General features: G+C 47.2%; 1 protein-coding gene across 27 annotated transcripts in view; it reads right to left on the bottom strand.

The window, feature by feature from the left end:
- The window catches only part of ZMYND8 (zinc finger MYND-type containing 8), a 130743-nt gene that overhangs the window by 29346 nt on the left and 85839 nt on the right, over nucleotides 1-15558 (bottom strand). For all 27 annotated transcript variants that reach the window (XM_082361160.1, XM_082361157.1, XM_082361150.1 and 24 more), the window contains 2 exons: nucleotides 6729-6881; nucleotides 3540-4052 (listed from right to left, as the gene is read on the bottom strand). In XM_082361160.1, coding sequence (XP_082217286.1) covers nucleotides 3540-4052; nucleotides 6729-6881 — 666 coding nt within the window. The remainder of the gene's footprint in view (nucleotides 1-3539; nucleotides 4053-6728; nucleotides 6882-15558) is intronic.

Here is a 15558-nt window from a genome sequence, read left to right as displayed (position 1 = left end):
TAGGATTTCAACAGGCAGCAGGGAGAATTTGGAGGGGAACAGCTTTAGCCAAGACATGTTCAGGAATAGGCAGCATTTTGGTAAGTGAGGGCAGGCAGTGAGAAGGGGTGGCCGGAAGGCAGGTTAGAGCCAGAAGCACTGAGCAGCGCAGAAGGGGGTGTGACCTGGTGAGTGCTCATCTGTAAAAGGGGGGTGGTGAGTAATCACTGCAGCAGCCCCTGGCACTGGAGAGGTGAACCTGCCCCCAGAGAGGACTCCCTGGGGTTCACACACAAAACACGGGTGCAAGTCAGCACCCTTGATCTTGACAATGTGCCTTGACATCAAACTCTTTTTAATAAGGATTACACCTGTCTTTTTTAGATTTCTATCACCCAGGAAAGGCATGGGCTTGATTATTCTAGGGGGGGATTTTCAGTAAACTGTGGGTTTGGGGAAACCAAGGAGTGTGAGAGGAAAAGACAGGCTGACTTTTCTGACTCGGCGGGGGGACGGGGGGTTGTCTTCTTGGTGGTTATCACACCTGGCTGGCCCTCCTGCTCCACTGGGGAAGAGTCCAGCCAAGTTCATGGGCAAGAACACAGGGTGGGCTGGGAGAAGAGCTCTACCTGCAGTGAGGAGCCGCCATCCTTCCCCAGGATGACCTGCCAGATACTGGATATAGCCCCTGCCCCTTCCAGGGGCAGAGGTGACTTTGAACTTGGCCCTTCTAAAAGCCCCACACTGGAAGGGTCCCCCCAGGCAGGGCTTCTAACCTGCAGAAGCACCTTTAATGCCTCCCTTTTCTGCCATGTGACCAAAAAATATACTGTCCTTGTTGATTAACTAGCCTGGTCCCTCCTTGGGCAAAGGGCAACCGCAAAAAGGTCCTTTTCTCTCTCCTGTCTTGCAAAAGCAAACAGCTGGCTTTGCAGATGGGTAACCAGTCTGCGTGAGTCACGGCTGGAGCTCTCTCCCAAATAAAAAAACAGGAGTGTGCAATCTGAAAAGTTTCCAGGCTCGAAGCACTCTTGGGGGGGGGTTTCATTTAGACACTAAAACATTTTAATTTCTAGAGGATTCTGATGGTTTATGGAGGCAGGGTAAAGGCCATGGAAAATTCCATTTGTCCTAGAAATTGGGAGTATATAATCACCTGTAGCCTCAAAAAGGGTGAATTTCTTAAAGGCCAACACTCCAAAAGCGGCCCCATCAAAATAACCTACTTATTCCAGACTTTGGTCGCGGTCTTGTACCTTAAAAAACGACTTTTAAGAGAAGGATGGAAATGACTGATGTTACAGGGTAAGCGTAGTAAAGGTTGTTAAGCGAGCTCCCTTGGCCTCTGTTCTGAGAGCACTAGCTAGAAAAGTCATCTTGCTATCTGAGGATTCATATTCTGTGCATAAGCCGCATTCCTAACTGAAGGTCAGTTGGAGGTCACCAAGCACTCTCCAAAACGCCCTTCACTTAATAAACTCGTAAGTGAAAGGACATCACTGAAAAGATGCTCAACTGCAGAGTCTGACACGAAGCTGATTCTTCAAGACCCAAACCACCATCAGGGGGCTCTGGATTTCAGACTAGGCAGTCTTGCCCCAACCCCTGGGAAGCCGCTCTGAATTATGTTTCAGAGACATCTTCAGCTTAAAAGTCCACCACACACTCGGGGACTCCTGGAGAAACTTCCTGCAGATACCAGTGGGAGGAAGAGCTCACTTTCATTTAATCAACTGGAATGCTTTTTATTTTGGAGGAAAACATGAGATCTTTTAAGGGACTCACATGTTTCCCTTCTTGCTTTGACTGCTAGGGAGCTCAGAGTCAAAATGGAAGCCCGACTTTGCTAACTCTGAAGGCTGGAACAGTATGTATTTTTGTATACAAAATTTCCCCAGACCTCTCACTATTCTACCTTCATCTTTTACACTGATTTCTTGATTTTCATTTCGTTTCTTATTAATCTGTCACAAATTCTTTCTGGAAGGGGCAAAAAAACACAACCAATCAAAAGATCTACTCCAGAATGAGAGGAATAGCATAAATGTATCATTCACAGGAACACTACCATCTGTGCCCCAATATTCCCACAAACCTTGTGGAATAAATGCTACTCCTATTGTTTTCTGCAACACCTGAGGTGGTCCCTCAAACCCCAATCCACAAAAGAATCGGATTTTTCAAATGCCATTCATAATTCTAAAGGATGGTGTGGTGGGCCATCCTTCCTGTCCCACCCAACTGCCTCTCTCTCTTCCTCCCTTGTACCATTGAGAGACATTCCATCCTCTTTTGATGAACTGCAGGAACTGAGGTTCCAGAACAGGTCACGTTGATACAAACACAGAGGAAAGATTCTCAAAGCCCATCCCCCTCTTGCTTTAAGCAGCCAGACTAAGAAATCCCCAGGGAACACAGAACTCAGAAGTTAGCTTCCTGTCAGAAGTTAAGCATAGTCAAAAAGTAAACCTGGCTATCCCCTTAAGTAACTCACGAAGTCCATGAGGTTTTATGGCTACAACCTCTAATTTGTCCTTAGGCCATGTTTCTCCTGGCCCTTAATTAATTCTCCATTATCTTTCTCAGGCATGTTGGAATCCCCTCACCACCCACTTGCCAAACCAGTTGAAAAATGTGCTGACTCCTTCTTCAATGGGAGGGACATCCTTCAAATCATTCCCACGTTCCTGCCGGAGGGTTTGCCAACATGCCTGGGCTGCAGCAGGTTTGAGGGCAGCCACTGCTGGTTCAGCGGCAAAGGGAGAACTGCTGAGCTCAGGCAGTGGGGTCCTCAACTGGGGGAGATTTTGCCCCCGAGGGGACATCCGGCCATGTCAAGACATTTTTGATGGCCACCACTGGGCAAGTGCTACCAGCATCCAGTACGAAGAGGCCAGGGATGCTACCAAACATCCTCCAGTGCACAGGACAAAGAATTATCCAGCACAAAATGTCAACAGTGCCAAGGTTGAGAAACCCTGGGCCCATGTCAGTTAATCGCAAATATGGTACCAACTCAGGTAGGCATCATACAATGCCCCTTTGATTTCCAGTGGCTCAAGAACTCAGTGTTCTGGTGCCACCTACCCAAATGGTCTTGTATTCTAGTAAGAAAATGCACTTTGAGATGCCTGGGCAACGTGAGGGGAGGTAAGGGAGGCTAAACTTATCAAGATCTTCCAACTGAACACTTCTAACAATTTCAGCCTTGTCAAATGTCTAAATGTTGACAAACAACTTTAGGGAAATGAGTGAGCCTACTGGAAAAGAAGCTGCTTAGGCTAAAAATGACTTAACAGCTAGAAGCAACTACTTTCTAAGAGACTTATTTTTCTGTGCTCAAAATCAGCCACATTGGGTATTGAGCAGATAAAAGGTGGGCAGGCTTCGTGTAAGTCCTGGTCCTGCTCAGGAACTAGCTAGGTGACCTGGAGCCCATCCAAGCTTTGCTATGCCACCCTTTGGGATGTGAGAGGGTCACCTGACTTGAGATAACACAAATTGCAAGGTGGCAATTCTAAAACCAAATCAAGAAACCAGAAACGGGTACAATCACTTACCCTCCTGCTTGGGAGACGGTTCTTTGGGTTCCTTCTTATTTTTTCGACCCTCCCGCCCAGAATGGTCTTCTCCTAAATCTATGACAAGTTCGCTCTCTGAATCGGAGTCCAGGCCCAAATGCACTGTTGGGGAATCCGTCTCATCTTTTCCCTTCAGCTTATCCTTCGTGGGATGAGGCGAGGGTTTGGCTTTGTCTGAAAAGTCCTTCTCGGGCTGAGGGCTAGTCTTCTCCTTGACCAAGCCTGGGTCTGCTTTCTCGCTGGCTGGCGACGTGCTGACTTTCAGCTCCTCTTTTGTCTCCATGGGGTTTGCCAATTTGGGCTTTTTTTTGACAGCAGACAGCTCTTTGTCCATCCGAGCATCTTCTTTGTCTTCAGCATCTTCCGGCTCATTCTTCGACCTCTGCTCCTCATCACTGATAGAGTCACTACCGCTACTATCTGACTTCTCGGAATCCTCCGAATCGCTGTGTTCTACAGCCGTATACACATCTTCTGAGATTTCATTTATGCCTAAATTCAAAAAGAAAACCCAGCATGTGGCGTACTCACAAAATAAAAGAGCAGGACCAAAAAAATCACAAACATTTTCCACGCCCAATGCTGGAATAAAAAAAAAAACAAAAAAAAACATTTCAAATCGCATCACACTGGCCTGGTGGGGTTAGCCGTGGGCTCAAGCTGCAGCTGACGACAGCTGACAAATGGAACTTGTCTGCAAAGGGTTTCAGTTATTGACATTCAGAGATGACATGGGACCAAACAACATGAATTTCGAATTTATCCAGAGCTCCATCTTGGCAGCATGGATAACTCCCTGGGACACTGACAATGGGAGGGATGGAAGGGAAGGAATGCCAGACCTGCGCTGTTAAAACGGATCCATTTTACAGATTAGAAAATAGAGACCCAGAGAAATCGCTTGTTCTAGGACAAAAAGAAAACCAAGACGGAGAAGCGAGGCCAGAACCCTGGGCTCCTGACTCGCCACCAACAATCTTCCCACAAATTCCCAAAGCGTTAAAGTCCTCTACCCTTTGTGTCCAGGGCTCAAAGAAATAAACCAAAGCCTTAAAGCAGAGGTTGCAAACTCATAGCCCATGAGCCACATCTGGCGAGCAGACGTGTTATTTAGAAAGCAATGGTTTGACCCAATGCTTTTGGGTATTTTGTTGTTTGTTGGCTTTTTTTTTTTTTTTTTTTGAACTTAGAACTTGCTGGCCAATTCACAAATCAAAAAATTTCACAGAAATCAAGATGGCGGGCTTGTGCTGAAACAGCAGAAGATCTGGCCTCTCTGGGTCACAGGCCTGCAAGGCTCGCTGGGGCTGAGAACCACTGGCCCCTTTAGGTGGGGGAGCACTGTCTACAGGTGACCCAGCTGCCCGGTCCCCATCTTGCTCCCTGAACTGAGGCGGAGTCAACTGTCATTGTGTTTGCATTGTTTTTCTACATGCAATGGAGTCAAGAAGAAAGTCATCCATTTCCATGTCTCTATCAAAAGGGAAAAAGATAAAACAGCAGGAGTTTCATACATATACAGACAAAAATAGGCAAAACTATATTTCTAACAACAGTTCCATTTAACCCATTTATGCTTCCTGCTCCCGGTAATGGGTGTCATCCGTCTGTAGGTAAATAATACTACACCCTAAAATTCTGAAAAGAGGAAATCCCCATCAACTCTGTGTTTCCCTCATTCTAGAGCAATGGTTATCGAGTGGGGTCACTATCCTGACCCAGACACACGGAAGGGAAACTCTTAAAAGGATAAGAGCCATGAACAGCCCAGCAGGATCATGAGTGAATTATACCCACTTCCTCCAGGGCTCAATCAAAACTGAGAAGAATCAAAATACAAAAACCCAGATCTGGTTTAATTTCTGGATCCTTGGGCTTATGCGACTGTTAACTAATGGTCGGACGCCAGGACAAGCATGACCACACATGTGATAGGAAAAGCTTGGGTACTGGAGCCTAAAGGATATGAATTCAAATCCTGTTCCTCTGCTTTTATTAGCTGTGTGACCCTGAACAAATGAACTACTTCTCTGAGCCTCAGTTTCTTCACCTGAAAATGGTGTTGATAATAGTATCGACCTCCCAGGACAATCTATGCACAGTGCATGTGGCATAGGAAGCCCTTGGTAAATGGAAATATTAAAATTCTTATTAACAAAAATAAACCAAGGAGTTAGACCAGCTGCACGGAAGGACCCAAGACGGGTGTCTAAATGGCCTACAAAATTTCATCCACGTCACTGAATATCCTAACCAAACAGGCAACCCAGCAAGGAATGCTTTCCTCTGACATCCTGGATGACTCCCAACTATAACTCTTTTCTCACCCAAAGGTCCAGAGAAACCACTGACATGTAAACCTCACCTTGGACTGGCTTTCTCTCCTGAGACCCAGCCGGCCCCTACTTCTTTATAAATACCTTCCTGGCTTTATTTACCTATTCAACAAATATTCCAGAGCATTTCTACGTGTATAAGACCAAGTACACCTTGGAGAAGACAAATCTTTATAAGGCAACCTCCCTGCCCTCAAGGAGCTTCCAGTCTAGTTTGGGAGGGATACCACCACACAAAGGAACCACTGATACTTCGGAGACATAAAGTAGCAAAGGAGGTGGGCAGATGGGGAGGGCAGTCAGGGGAGACTTCCTGGAGGAGGTGATGCCCGAGCTCAGCCTTTGGGACAGGATTCGGGTAGGCAGTGTAAGAAAGCAGCAGCACAGGGAAGAGGAAGGGAGGCAACAGATATAGAAGCAGGATGGATGTGCCGAGGGGGAAGCAGCCTAGCCTGGAGGGGGAGGGTTTGTGTTGGACACTTGTGGGATACACTTGACCCTGAAGTGGAGACACTGATGTGAGCAGAGAGGAAGCACAAAGGCAAGCTCAGGAGGTTCTTTCTGCTTCCAAACTTTCTTACAACCTGCACCTCGAGTTGGCAGGCCGCCACAAAGAATACACTCTGAGGAATTCAAGAAGCCCTTCTGAACAATTAACTAGCAAATCTGAAATATTCTGCCATGAGTAGAAACCTATTTTTGTTGAACAAACAACTCAAGGTTAAACCAGCTGCTAAAAAGGCAGCCAGGATGGGGCTTTAATTTCATCCGGGTGGTATCCCTAAAAAGAGTAATGATGACGACGATGAGGTAAGCAAACCGAGAGACATACCTAATTGTGCTTTGCAACTCTCTATCGTCTTATCAAGATTTAGCTGGAACCTGCTGCGAATCTGCCGCTTGGGAGAGATGAGAGGAACAGGGGCCGACTGCTGCTGGACCGACTCACTCAGCTCCTTCAGATCCATCTCGGCCTTGCTTCGATCTGGAAGACACCATCACACCCTCGTAAGACCAGGCACTGGAGGGAATAGCGAACAACGCTCATCACTTAGCTTTCTCCTCAAAAACACACTTAGGAGCCCGGGAGGAAACAAAACCTAAGACGTTTTTGTCATTCGTCCCAACAATATCATCTGCTCAACGGCCCGGGCTGACTTGGAGATAAGAGCCTGAGAGAACATTTGGCAGGTTTCTACTGAACCATCGCCTGGGTTGCTTTCCATGTTGAAAATGCACAATCCCAGCCAGAAGGTTGGTTGTCTGTGAAACTCAGCATCATTATGGATCCTCCAAAGCCAAAGGTTACAGTAATATGTTCAATCTCAACAGCAGCAGATAAAGTGACACTGAGTCTGGCCAGTTTGCTTTGAATTCCAGGCCCAGATCAGAGAGGGCTTGTATCCGAGAGAGGCGCCGAGCCTCGCAGAGAACACACTGATAAGAGGGAGAACCAGCTCCTTGTTTACCATGGAGACTTCAATCTTCCTTCTTAGTCGACTTAGTCTGGAGCTCATATTAGAAAGAAAGGGAACACACAAGATAGGCAGACCCTCCAGCCAGTGTGCTGTAGCTCCCTTTGGCTCACAGCATCTATCTGAGGAACAGGGAACAGATTAGCCTTGGATATGAATCTGTGTCTTCTTGCTTCACTCTAACCCCAGGCAAAGGTCTCTGCCTAATGACTCAGGCCCAGAGGTCCTACTCCCCCTACTTCTGCCATGGGCTCTTTGCACGACCAAACTGGCCCAGGTTCTAAAGGGTCCGTGAGCTTGCATTTCTTGAATTCCTTCCCCACCTCCTCTGCTGCCTCCTCCAGTGGCCCCCAAAACATAAAAAGGGGACAAAATGGTGGTGACTGCAAAGGCTCAGAAAGCAATGAGACTGTCTTTCGCCCTGGCATCCCCTCCAACAGACCCTCAAGCAGAGAATGCGGGTGTCCACCCTACCCTGGCCAATCCGAGAAAGCAGGTCAGAAAGGATGTGGCATCCATCAAGGACAAAGATAAGCCACCTGTGAGCTGGTTCTACCAGCTGTGAGCTTACTCCCTGACTTCTCTCCACCCACCTGCTACCCTCCACCCCAAACCACCAGGCTGTTACAGAGACCGAGATACAGACTGAGAGCTGGACTGCAAGGGCCCTCCAAAGCCTGCACTCTCCCCACTCGACCTGACCCTCGCACCCTGCCCTGCACCCAGGAAGGGGGGGCATGCTCTCACAACGCATGCCAGAGATTCATTCCGTTAAGGGGATCAGAGGTCTCTCCAAAGCCCCACCCAACTCACTCATAGGTGATTGGAGCCACAAGTCGCTCCAATTTCATTCAACACCATAATGAGGTAAGATGAGAAAGGGCCCTGTCCCCAAAACACACTTGCGGTTCGTCACCAGGGAGACCAAAAGTGAGCTTTCAAAGCAAACAGGGACAGCATCCTTGTCATTAAAGAGATGGCTCTTAAAAAACATACCCGTGTGTGCACATGTGCATGCATGTGTTTGTCTGGTGTGTGTGCATGTGCTGATCGGGGGCTCTTCAGAGAGCCTATCAAGGCCAGGACTGAAGATGTTTGCGGGGAGGACGGTTGAATGCACAACTATTTCGGACGGGGGAAGAATATACATTCAATTTTACTGGAGAAGCACCTTACAAAGAGAACAGAGAGAGTGAAACAGGGATAAAACAGCAAAAAAAGGAGGAAGAGGAGAACGACTAGGGAACATAGAAAGAAAAAAGGGAAGATCCAATTAAACAGCAGTAAGATCAGGACTTACGGACTTCAACACCTGAGCTGCGAATGTGACGGTAGAAGGGGAAAGACAGGAGACCTGTCTCGTCATTTCTGCTCTCAGAAATGAGGAAGCACACTGCATTCTGGAGGGAAAAGGCAGCCTTTTCAAGCATAAAGTTGGAAAAGAAGTATCTCACAAAAATACTTTCCATGAAGGGGGGTAGCAGGAGATGGCAGTGCTGCCCATGTGATAGGAGGACACCCTGTCCTCAATAACATTCCCATGTGGTTAACAGATTCCACACAGCAGTTACCGAAACGCACAACTGACTATACCAGGCAGGGGTCGGCCAACTTTTTCCATAAAGGGCCGGAGAGTAAATTAAATTAGGCTTTGCAGGTGTATAGGCTCTGCTGCAAAAGCAACCATAAAATGATGTGCTAAATAAATGGATGTGGCTGTGTTCCAATACAACTTTATTTACAAAAACAAGTCGGGGGCCAGACTTGGTCCACAGGCTGGAAACTTTGCCAGCCCCTGTACTAGTCCAGTGACTGCTAACCTTAGCTGCACACTGAGATCGCTCCCCTCCCAGCCCAGAGCTTTAAAAAAAAATCCTGATGGCTCAGCCCCACCCCCAGAGACTGAATTCACTGGCGAGGGGGAGGCCTGAGCATTGGCCCTTTAAAAGTTCCCCAGGTATTCTAATTGGCAGGTAAGGATGTGAGCCCCTGTACTGGACCACTCCTGTCTGTGAGTAAAGAAAATGCCTCATGATTTGCCTTAACCCTTGTGTACCAAAACCTCGGGGATCATAAAAATAGATCTACACATCACCAGAATAATCGAGTGTGTGTGTGTGCGCGTGCACGCGTGTATACCGGTGTGGGTCTACAGTAAATGCAATCTCTTAACTTTAGCCTAAAGCCTGAATATTCATAATCAAGAGGAATGAAAAGAAGGTAAAGCATTTCATTTCACAAAATAAGGTTTCTCGGGTCAATGAGCCACTGTAACATTTATTCTAAGAAGAAACCACCGAACGCCCGGGAGGGGGCTGTAATCAGGTCCCTGGGAGCGGACTTCTAGGAGTTTAGCCAAATGTAATTATCTTTCTCAAACTTTCAGCTGTGTGTGAACTCGACTGTCCTCCGCAGGGAGAAAAGAAGAGCTTCTCTTTCTCATTTAGCTCCTAGCAGCTTATCAGGACTCCTTCCACCTCTGCCCTTCTATATCGGGAATATCTACAGAATCCACCCTTGCTGCCAACATTTTGAACTTTTCAGCTGATATGAAGACAGCTGAGGCTATAAATGGAAACCGGGGATAAAAAAAAAAACACCCGCGCTAGAGAAAAGAGGCACGATCTTCCATTGCTGGAGGGAGCATGAATCAGAACCACCCTTTAGAGGGCAATCTGGCAGTATCTCTCCAAATGTCAACAGCGCATGGCCTCTGACCGTCAGGTTCCACTTCTAGGAATGCATCCTGTGGATTCACTCCCACATGGGCACAAGGGCCTTCACTGCAGCTATTTTCAACAGCAAAAAGTGGAAAACTACTCAATAAATAAGGTGCCTGGATAAATAAGTTACAGTTTACCTTTAAACGGAAAAAAATACAGCTGCTAAAATAACACAGCGGCAGAGCTCTCTATGTGGTGATATGGAAAGCCCATCTGTTTAAGGAAAAGGAAAATAATCAGTCAAGGACATTAGCATTGGTGTGTGGGAGAAAAGAAGGAAAGGGAATACAGATACAAATATATGTGTTCTTGGGGCTTCTCAACGCTGACATTTGGGGCTGGTAAGTCTTTCTTTTGGGGGGTGGAGAGGTCGGGGTAGGCGCCGGGGGCTGTCCGGGGCACTGTAGGATGTTTGACAGCAACCCTGGCCTCCACCCACTAGATGCCAGTAGCACCCATACCCCAGTTGGGATAATAAACAGGTGTCTAGACATTGCCAAATGGGGACCAAATCACCCAGGCTGATGTCTAGAAGAGCTCCCCAAGGAGACTAAAGAAGAGCCAACAGGGTCAGAGGATGAGAAAAAAAAAAAAAGAGCCAACAGTGGTCACCCTTTTTTGGGGGGTGAATAAGGGGGTCACAGAGACAGGTGATCAGAGGTTAGAAGTAGACTGGCTTTTCAACAGACATCTTTCTGTACTTTGAAATTGCTCTTACCGTGTGCATTCATTACTTATAAAAACAAAACTTTTTTTTCTTCAATTGTGTGACTCCACAAAAATCAGAAGGCACTAACGGACAGCCGAGCCATCCCCATGGTGCCCTGACAGAAGACAAGCCACTATGCGGTGAGAGGAACAGCCATCAAAACAAAATGATTTAAAAGAAAACTATAAGCACTTCTTTTTTTAGCTTAAAAAAAAAAAATCTCCTGTATTCAAAAGGTGTAGGCAGGGCTTCCCTGGTGGCGCAGTGGTTGAGAATCTGCCTGCTGATGCAGGGGACACGGGTTCGAGCCCTGGTCTGGGAAGATCCCACATGCCGTGGATCAACTAGGCCCGTGAGCCACAACTACTGAGCCTGTGCGTCTGGAGCTTGTGCTCTGCAACAAGAGAGGCCACAACAGTGAGAGGCCCACGCACCGCGATGAAGAGTGGCCCCCACTTGCCGCAACTAGAGAAAGCCCTCGCACAGAAACGAAGACCCAACACAGGCATAAATAAATAAATTAATTAATTAATTTAAAAAAAAAAAGGTATAGGTAGACTATAATGAATGGTCTTCTAGGAGGCACAAAACAGCGGCTCCATCAAGGGAACAACGTCCTTCAGACGAGAGACCCTGGCAGATGCTCTTATCCATCAGTCAAGCAGAAACCTTCCCCACCTCGTTCACTATTTTTAAAAAAAATATCAAGACAACATCTGGGAAACCGGGGTACCCAGCGCTGCATCCACATCCTCAAAGTCTCGCTTTCTGCAGAGAAAAGAAAGCAGGCCTGACAACAGCAACAGTGGAAGAATAAACAAGCAGAAAGGCTTCAGGTCTGACAACGTTCCACCGTCGGCATCTCTGACGGAGCATCAAGGCACATTTTTGTCACTAACAGGACGACTGAACTGCTGCGTTTGTTGAGCCAAAAGCAAACACCGTGTGTGAGAGAAGAGGACAGAGGATTCCCAGAGAAAGCACACAGGAGTCTAGAGGAAGGAAAGAACCACTCCGGTCCCCTCTCTCCCCGTGCCATAAACTCATTCTTATTCAGGACTTATTTTATAACTGCCGTAGAGGCACAGAAGGGGGCTGGAACCTAGCTTGGCTCCTTATTTTAGAGCAGAGAGAAGGGGCCCAAGACAGCAAACGAGGCCCAGTGTGTTAGCATGGAGGGCCTTCCCCTCCGTCATGCAGCAAAATAAATCGTAAGGGTAAAGTAGCCACGGGCTGGTGGTTGTATTTTTGGTTGTACTTGTTTCTTTGGCCTAAATAGAGGTTTTTATTTTTACTTTTTATTTTTGATCCCGCACCTTGCGGGATCTTAGTTCCCCTATCAGGGATCGAACCCGCACCCTCAGCAGTGAAAGCGCAGAGTCCTAACCACTGGACCGCCAGGGAATTCCAAATAGAGGTTTTTAATGAAACTGATGGTCAACTTTTAAAAACTAGAAGAGTTCACGTAAAAAATCTGGATTTCTGTTTTTTCTTGAAAATTCAGAGTCGGACAGCACAGGTTCAACTTGTGGGAGCTGTTTCCTTTAGAAAGGCACTTTGTCCTTCATGCGATCGTCCATCCAAATCTTCACCTGACCCCTGACCCCTACAGCTGGGCAGACTAACCCAGCAGCACAAAGAGGCACAGTGGCGAGGGCCCATGAAAATCAAAACACGCTCTTGTCCTACAGCATTTCAGTTCTCATATCTCGGTTAAAAGTCCAAGCTACACAACAGACAAGCCCGAGTCTAAAGGCCAAACTCAACCACAAACCACGTGTTGATCCTGGGTAGGTAACTTTGCTTCTCTGTGCAATGGGGTTATTACCTTACCTTGAAGGTCATTGTATTTTTTTTAACAGTTTTAACTTACAGAGAGTAAAATTCACTTTTTGGAGAATATATGATTTTTAACACTTGCATAGGTGCGAGTAACCACCAGCACAAACAGAATGCAGAACAATTCCATCTACCGAAGAATCCCTTTGTGATGTGTAGTCAAACCCTCCCCAACTCCCGGCAAGCACCCATCTTTTTTCCATCTCTATAATTTTGCTTTTCCGTTTTTTTTTTTTTTTAATGAAACACTGTTTTGTTAGATATAATGATGTCATTATGATCCCTAGCGCTCTGTCTCATTTCTGTCTGTTCAAAGTAGTTACGTGGGTGCCAGACATCAAGTCCCATGAGAATTATTCAGCATTTCCCTCCACTTTCTGATTTTTCTACCCATCCATGGCACTTTTCACCAGTCCCTATCTGATCCTCTTGCCACTGGGTAACTGAAATTCCTACCCATAAAACGCCACATTCCCTATGCTTTTGTTTCCGCTGACAAAACGAGGCATTTGTCCCAGGAACGGAAAGAGCTGGCGGGGAGCTTCTGCACAGGAGATCCTTGTACTCTGCCGTGCCCACCGCCAATACACACCCCAGGAAAAAAACCTTCCACTCCCACGCGTGGGTCAAGCCAAATGGAAAAACCCAGAGCATCACACAGACGCCCAAGGACAGCCTGGTTTACGGAAGGAGCTATTCCTGCCACGCATGACTGGCAGAGAGGAAGCATGACTGTGAGAACGTCTCTGTACAGCTTTCTTTTCGGGGGTGCAGAGGTGGGAGGAGGGTGTGAGAAAGCAAACCACACTGCTGAGAACAATGAGCGTTCCCCAGGGGAACAGACGGGTCCCCGTTTGTTCAAGTGAAGAATTCCCACCAGCCAACCTGAGCTGGAGCCCCTCAAGCCACCACCTGGACTGTCCCATCACTTCCGGGCTGCACGACCTGGTGACCAGGGTAAATGAGGCACCAGCCTCCGTGGAAACACAGGCTCCCTCCAGCCCAGCCACCTCTGGCTCTGCAATCGCAGATTCTGGGGTCACCTCTCCAGTCCCCTGTTTCTCCATCTGAAAATGGCATCTCAGGACAAGATGAACCCAGAAGGCAGTGACCACCAGAGGCTGTGGATTCAGGCTGGAACATCACTCCACACGGGTGGCCGCCCCTCCCTTCCTGAAACCCGGTACACTCAAGGCCTCCGGAGTGGGCCACGCTCCCTGAGTGCTGCTTTCTCCTTGTTCCCCTGCTCCTTCTCAGCCTCCTCTGCTCACTTTTCCTGAGGTCTACATGTGCAAGTGGCCCAGGCCCCTCACTCCTTCTTTATGCTCTGGACCAGGGTCTCTCAGCCTCAGCACTATTGCCACTGCAGCTGGGTAGTTCTCTGTCGTGGCGGGCTCTGTCCCACGCGTTGTAGAAAGTTTAGCAGCGTCCTTGGTCTGGAACCACTAAAATGAATGCCAGCAGCGTCCCCCACTCTCCGCCTCCCCTGAGTTATGAGAACTATTGCTTGAACCCAATCCCATGTATAAATCAAGATTCCCAGAATTACACCTCCTGCCCTGACCTGGCCTGACTCACGCCTCCAATTGCCCTCATGACCTCTCCGAACCTAGGAATTTAGCAGGCATCTCAAACTTACAGAATCGAAAACTGAACTCTTGGCTCCCATTTCTCCTGCCATAACCAAACCTGTCAACACAGGCGCAACCCAGTAAATCTTTGTTGGGGTGGGCCTGTACTAGATGCTAGTGGCGAGAGCCCACCCCACCCCCCCATTGTAACAACCGAAAATGTCTCTGGACACTGCTAAGTGTCCCCTGGGGGGTCGGGGGAACTGCCCCTGGATAAGAATGGCTGACACAGGCTCCTCCCAACACAACACCCAGAGAGGGCCTTCCAAAATGCCCAGTCAGTTCACATCCCTCCTCTGCTCCAATGGTCCCACACCAAGGTCCATGAGGTCACTGTGTTCTCTGACCTCATCTCCCCTTCACCCACTAGGACACGTCACCCGGGCTTCCTTGACATTCCTACAACACACCAAGTTCATCCTGACCCTAAGGCCTTGAATTTCCTGTTCCTTCTAGAATGTTCTTCCTCTTAACACTGACATGGCTGGGTTTTCTTGTCATGCAAATCCTTGGCCAGGTATCACCTCCTCAGAGGCCTTCCCTAACCACTGCCTCTTGCTCCTCCACCCCCATCCTGCCCAGCTCTCTCCTTATCATATGAATACCTTTTACTTTCCATGATGACATGACCTCTCAGTTTCTTTAGCTTGATTATTATTTCTCCCTCTCTAGAACCAAGCTGTGTTAAGAGAGCAGGGCCCTCACTCGCCACTGTCCGCCCCAGGTCTAAAACAGTGCACAGCACATAATAGATGCTCAATAAAAATCAGGGCTCATGACGGAATGACTTAATAAAATAACTTCATAGTTGGATGTTTAGCATTTCTGGTGCTAATTTTTGTTAAAGACTTTGGCCTATGTAATGCTTTCAAAAGAACCAACTGAAACTCAATGAGTTTTAAAAAAAAAAAAAAAAAAACTACTACATCAAGGATGAAGACTAGCATTTAAAAAAAAAAAACAGAAGAAAAGAATTAAAACAATATGTCGGAACACACTATACATAAGAAAAGTAAATACTGAATCATAAAACAATATATATACCGTGTGTGTATACATATATATATATATATAACTTTAAATATATATATTTACAAATATAAGAACTGGGTTACTGTGGTCCAGGGCAAGTAAGGTTGTAAACACTGGCCTAAGGTATTTCAAGATAAAACAGCCTTGCATGTCAACAAGCTCCGGGAAATCCCTTGCTAGTTCCTTGTATTTATCTCTCTTCATCTCCATCCACTGTACCTTTTCAATATTTTGTACGGAGAAAAGAGTTCAG

Source organism: Balaenoptera borealis (assembly GCF_965194805.1).
Source record: "Balaenoptera borealis genome assembly, chromosome: 16".
Classification (NCBI taxonomy): domain Eukaryota; kingdom Metazoa; phylum Chordata; class Mammalia; order Artiodactyla; family Balaenopteridae; genus Balaenoptera; species Balaenoptera borealis.
The sequence above is the reverse complement of the archived record's forward strand: the minus strand, read 5'-3'. Positions and strand labels throughout refer to the sequence as shown.